The sequence below is a fragment of the Mastomys coucha genome, unplaced genomic scaffold (assembly GCF_008632895.1).
Source record: "Mastomys coucha isolate ucsf_1 unplaced genomic scaffold, UCSF_Mcou_1 pScaffold20, whole genome shotgun sequence".
Taxonomy (NCBI): domain Eukaryota; kingdom Metazoa; phylum Chordata; class Mammalia; order Rodentia; family Muridae; genus Mastomys; species Mastomys coucha.
The window spans coordinates 61,362,042-61,368,365 of NW_022196903.1; the positions used below are offsets into that span (position 1 = coordinate 61,362,042).

General features: G+C 41.0%; 1 protein-coding gene across 7 annotated transcripts in view; it reads right to left on the minus strand.

Annotated features, from left to right (window-relative positions):
• Il12rb2 (interleukin 12 receptor subunit beta 2) overlaps nucleotides 1-6,324 on the minus strand; it is a 96,164-nt gene continuing 89,840 nt past the window's right edge. For all 7 annotated transcript variants that reach the window (XM_031382097.1, XM_031382096.1, XM_031382095.1 and 4 more), the window contains 2 exons: nucleotides 6,075-6,174; nucleotides 1-1,829 (listed from right to left, as the gene is read on the minus strand). In XM_031382097.1, the coding sequence (XP_031237957.1) occupies nucleotides 1,296-1,829; nucleotides 6,075-6,174 (634 nt within the window). In that variant the 3' untranslated portion in view covers nucleotides 1-1,295. The remainder of the gene's footprint in view (nucleotides 1,830-6,074; nucleotides 6,175-6,324) is intronic.

The window sequence follows — 6,324 nt, forward strand, 5'->3', positions numbered from 1 at the left end:
CTGTATTTGGAGTTTTATCTGCAGATCAAGGGAAGACGTTTTGCAAGAAATCACAGAAATTACTTGGAATGGTCAGGACTTTTCCTGACCATTATACAGTCCTCTGACATTCATTGAGAGATCTATCAGGCAAAGTGATAAATTCACCACGTGTTAATGTTTCAGTAGTTCCTTCAAAAGCTTGTGCTAGAGTAGAGGGTGGGAAGCAAGCCAGCTGAACAGTGATGACAGGTGACACAACTAGGCACTATACTGGGAAGCGCTTGCTAAGTTGATTGTAGTATAATACTAAGGTTTAAGAGAATCTTACGAAGGAAAGAGTGGAAGAGGCTTTCAGCCTTACATAGATCTTTTAGTTGAGAAACCTTGACAAGAGGAATTAAATATCACCTAAGGCTTTGAGGGAATAGAAAATCCAACAAGAGTAAGTACAGCAGTAATTTACTACATTACTAGTAAATTGGCCTGAGAAAAGGTAGCCTTGTCATGGCAGTCGACTAAGGATGTTTATGTGCAAACTAATAGCTTCAGTTTCTAGGTGCATAGGAAGTTTGGTAAACAAAAGATGAGAACAATTGATAGGACTGGGTTATATGGACACATTGCTAATTTGTTAGGTTAGGAAAGGAAGTACAGATTTGCAATAGATACTATGTTAAATGAAAATACTAAACAGAGAAGTAGTGTTACTGGAGAGGATGGGGTGGAGATAATCAGGGTTGATATTTTAAGAAAAAACTGTCTTGGACCTTTCAAGTGGCACTGGACTTTGCCAGTAGTATGATAGGAGAGCCTGCTGAATCAGGCCATAGCTAGGAAGAAACAGCAAAGTCACAGTTCTTGTAGATTGATGTTTTAGACCAGACATAAGTGATGTTGAAGGCAGCACATGATTAAATGGAGTAAGAGCACAGAGGCAATTCTCCATCAAGCTGATAGTGATTGACAGAAGTTAAAGGTGAAACACCTGTCTGTCTCTCTCTCTCTCTCTCTCTCTCTCTCTCTCTCTCTCTCTGTGTGTGTGTGTGAGTGAGTGTGAGGGGGGTATTGGAGAGAGAGAAAACTGATCAGCCTATCTTGGGGCCCCTTCTATATTTATGATTATCAGTGTTGGTGTCTTACTTCCTTATCCATTAGTCTTAAGTCCCTTTGGTGAAGCTGAGGCAGCTGGTTTGTCAGCACTGTCCTGAAGCTATAGATAGGCCTGATACTACTAAATATCGTGACCATTGGAGTAGGAACTGGACAAATATATTGTGCTGCCCTTGTAATTCTACTATGGGGTACATTGAGTATCAAGCCTCATTACTCATAAGGGAGTCATAGCCCATCTTTAACCGATCTAGAGTCAGCCTCTCACCACAGAAGGTGAGTGGGCGGAGAGAACTTGATGCAAAAATGGAAAGAGAAATATGTTGATGCTCCAGGTCTATAGAATCAGTTGGATCAGCCTCATGTGGTGGTAGGTCTTCTATGTTGGAGGGTAAATAGCCTTCATGGCTAGGAAGGTAGTTCACTGGGGTGACTGTCAAGGGGCTGGTCAGGTTGCCCAATTTTGAATCAGGGTCCCTGCTTCCTAGCACCTTGTATAGGTTCACTAATTGTCTTGTCTCAGCTGTGAGAGTTCCTGTAGCTTGTGGATTGTTGGCAATATATATTGTGTCTTCCTTGGAGGTAGAGTAACCTTGGAACCCTTGTCCTCTTTTGAAGCAATAGGATTGTCTGATGACTGGAATCATTTGGTAGAGGACTTCATTGATGATCAGGGGCTCAGGCTCTTCAGGAGTGGGCCAGGCCATCAGGAGATTATCCGTAGGTAGCTGGATCTCCTGTGAGAAGAGTGGATGTGTAGGTTACTTTGATCTATTTCTCCAGGTTTCCAAAACCTCACACTCTGCTGCCCTGCTTCAGCCTCAGTTGAGAAATTGTGGGCCTTTAAATTTTGGAGAGGCCAGAGCCACATTTCACTCCCATCTTACCCCCTTCCTCCCATCACTACCATTCTCTAGCCAAGGACAGATTGACTGCACAGCTTAACCTTCAGTCAACTTTCTTTTTTTTCTAGTAGCAAAGGTGGAAAGAAAAGGCTTAGGGCAGTCTGGAGAGGGATTGAAGTGTTGTTGCCCATTACCCTTTTGTTGAGAATCAAACTCAGGTTTGTGCAGGGTAAGGCATGTGTTTTACCACTGACTGAGTCATACCCCTAATCCTGTTGTTAGTACTAGAAATGAAAAAAAAAAAAAGAAGGATTTAGGAATGGGAAGGACTACTCATGAAGTACTTTTTAATAATAATAGCATCACTGCTATGTAGCCCTGGCTAGCTTGGATCTTTGCCTCCTGAGTGCTAGGATTAAAGATGTGATTAAAGGCATCATATCATCTTCATTGTGGGCCTGCTAAGGGCTTTGGGCTTTGGAATTACATGGTTTCAGGTAAGGAAAATGTTCTTGTCGGATTTGGCATTTAAGAAAGACTACTTGAATAGCTTTTCTGTAACAGATTCTCATCTTTTCTCCTTTGGCTATTTTGGATAATTCATTGTTTAGTTTTTCTGATAATTTTCTCAGGATCCCTTTAGTTACCCCCCTCTATAATATCTTTTTCTTTCTAAGTTTACTTCCAGTTGCCAAATTGAAGTGTTTGACACTTGGAACATTTCTCCTTCTTGGCTTTAGTTGAGTTCTTTCTTACATCCTTACACTCTTCTGTGCCTGGGCTTCCCAAAGTAGAGCTCCATGACATTAACACTTAAGCTTATATGAAGATTTAAACTCCTTGTCTACTCCTTTCTGTATCTATATACTATTTTACTTCAACATAGTTTCTTAGTGTCACCAACCCTTCATTGTGCTTAGCCCCTATTTCTCATTGCACTCTACTCAGCAGCGTAGGCACATCACTCACAAGGATCCGAAAACAACTGAATTCTGAAGACAAGTCCTAGCTTTGATCTTTGGCTGGGAAAATTTGATCAACCTTTGCCTCTTTGGTTTTTTCTTTTCATTAAATGAAAAATTGTACAAGAGAGTCTTGTTATCATTTGCCTCTGATACAGCCAGCTTTGTTTTGGGCATAACATGTCAAGAGATGAGTGATGGCACTTTCCACATCCTTTTTTTTTTTTTTTTTTTGGTTTTTCGAGACAGGGTTTGTCTGTATAGCCCTGGCTGTCCTGGAACTCACTCTGTAGACCAGGCTGGCCTCGAACTCAGAAATCCCCCTGCCTCTGCCTCCCAAGTGCTGGGATTAAAGGCGTGTGACACCACCGCCTGTCTATATCCTTATTTTTTAAAAAATCGGTTCTCCTGTGATCATTCTTAAGTTGGTCCTGGCATGTAGGTTTGTCTAGAATATGCATTGATGGCAGCTGTGCCAGAGTGAGGCTACCATGTGGGAAAGATAACAGGATGGGAAAGGCTGTTTTTCTAGGTGAGCTATTAATGCCTCTGTGGGGCAATACTGATAAGCTACTCCCCAGCACACTTTTGGGGCTGGGTTCTGGAAAGCCCCAGGAAAAGTTCCATAAACCTCAGGGCTCAGGAACATCTGCAGTGATTTTAGTTTGCACAAGGTAGCTGGCATTCCAGTGATTGATCTCTGTAGTTATTTGGTCTGTAGGGCTGCCTGAAAGCCTTCAACTATTTGGCTATTCGTATATATTGTGTGTTGAAGTGTTTAGCCTGCACGCATGTCTGTCCTGCATGTATGAAGTGCCTGCAGAAGTCATCAGATTCTAGAGGTGGTCAGGAGCTACATTTGGGTGCTGGCAACAGTCCGCAGCAAGCACATGCTCTTAACTAATGATGGAGAGAACATCTCTCTAGCCCATAAAAGAAACCTTTTTTTCCCAATTCACCGCTTATTTGTACAAAGTAGTACAAGTGCATAGTTAAGAGATCAAAAAATATGCAATAAAGATGGAAAGGCTTCCTATTCTCAACTTCTCTTCAGAAGTAGCCACCATAACAATGGATGTCTGTATTTGGCTGGCTTCTGTAAAGGCCATATCCCTCATACCCAGGATCACTACATTAAGCAATTGTTATAAATTTTTGTTCTTTTGGTTTTTTTTGAGATGGGTCTTATGGTAGCCCACACTGGTCCTCCTGCTTTAACCTTCCCAGGACAGAGATTATACACAAACCACCCCCTACACACTTAGATGTGGTTAAAAAACCCTTTAAGCACATATAGATGTCTTTATGCATGTTTTACTTGTACTTATATTGTGGTGAATGTCCTTCTGCCATGCGACTTTTGGCATGTCAATTTGGCATATGCCAATTTCTGTTACTCTACTGTCTCTAAACCTTTGGGCATCTTAGCATTTTATCATGTCTTGTAGCATCTCTGTGTCTCTTTCTCCATCATAGTTCATGGTTATAGTGTAAAGGGCAGTACTTTTACAAACCAGGAGAGAGCTACCTCCCACTGTGATTTAGTCTTCTTAGCCTAAAACATTCTAATGTCAAGCTCAGTTGTTTCAAATTCTGGTACTTGAGGCCACACCAGCAAGGCATTTTTATTCAGGCTTTGTGTCTTTCTATAGACCATTGTGACATCTCATGATGAGGACTAGTTTATTGGTAACCTCCCTGGTGAGTCTGTTTAGCTCAAAGTTATGGTCTACTAGGAAAACTGTTCATTTTGTGCTTAAAGGTCTATTGTAAGGTAAAATGTCTTGATATCCTGATTGGAAATGAATTTAGGACCTATCATTTATCACTGACTAGTATTGGGCAAGTTATTTCATCCTATGCCTCAGTTTCCTCATCTGAAAAATGAGGATAACAGTATGACTTGTAGCTGTCAATAAATTGTCAATGCATGAAATTATAAGTGCTTGCTATATAGGAAGTAGTATATAAGTTATACATAAATATGTTAATGGACTATAATTATGTACTTTATAAGTACATAATAGGGAGTATATTGTGAGTGTACATCTGTCATTGTCACTATTCTCTCTCTTTTTTTTGATTTTTGTTTTTTTGAGACAGGGTTTGTCTGTGTAGCCCTTGCTGTCCTGGAACTCACTCTGTAGACCAGGCTGCCCTCGAACTGAGAAATCCGCCTGCCTCTGCCTCCCAAGTGCTGGGATTAAAGGTGTGTGCCACCATCTCCAGGCTCATTGTCACTATTCTTGCTCTTGTTACTTAATGTAAACAAAAATCCCTTAATAGAAATCTTCAAATATGGTTGTTGGGAAGAAAATGAAAACTGAAAAGAAGTGGACATGGTGGATAATGCCCATAATCCAAGCACTGGGAGTCTGAGGCATTTGGGATCTCTGATTTGGAGGCCAACCAGAGCTACAGTGTAAAATCCTATTTTAGCCCACCCCCACCCCCCAGGGGAAAAACAACAAACTCAAAAGCCCAACAAAAACGGTGAAAAGCATTTGCTTTATATGGTATTATCTTATTTTCTCTTCATTGTACTATATAGTGTGAAGGTGCTTGGTGTTCAGATAACTTGGACAAATTACCCAAAACACACTCATAGTAAGCAACAGGAAGGACCCTCCAGACCCAATGGTAAAAACACGGAACTGGTTTAAATTTCTAAAGCAGAAATGCCTAGTATCAGTTCCTTAAAGCAGAGGCTGGATCACTGGCTTCTGGCTTAAAAGGAAATAATTCAAGAGAAGAATCTTGAAGAAAATTCTCAGCCTACAGCATCAGGAAAGATTCCCTTGTCTGCTGAGCTAGCTCAAGTTTTTACATAATGGCTTCCCACAAAACCCAAAACCAATGGTTCTTTGTACTTCTCTGTTCTGTGCTTCAGGGGGATTGGGAAAGTTAAGTTATTTTGAGTTTGGATCAGTTATCTGACTATTGGTCCAATTGGCAAAAATCACTTGCTTTCTCTTTGAAATAAGTTGGAGTGAGGAAGAGCATGGGAGCTCATGGGAGAATAAAGCCTGGTGGGTTTTATGCTCATGGGCTTCAGAAGTTCTCATGAGGGCTCCTTATCAACTCAGCTCACCCACAGAATTTCATTCCTGGGGGGTTTCCTTAGATGTGTTCATCACTAGGACTATACTGGCTGCCAATGTGATTTATACCTTACCTCCATAATGGGATCCTTCTTTACCCAAGTGCTATTTGCTGGATCTGGAATGGTTCTGCTATACCATTGAGGCTTGAGAGTAGAAAGGAGAGTAAATGCCCTATAGATAAGAAAACAAGTGACATTTGGTTAAATATGTATATAAAGACACAAGTGCACAGGCTTTCAGGGCAGCTATTTTAGGGGAGAGTATTCTTTTGTATGGAAAGCAGAATACAACCCCTCAAAAGAAGGCTAGAATTCCTTGGAT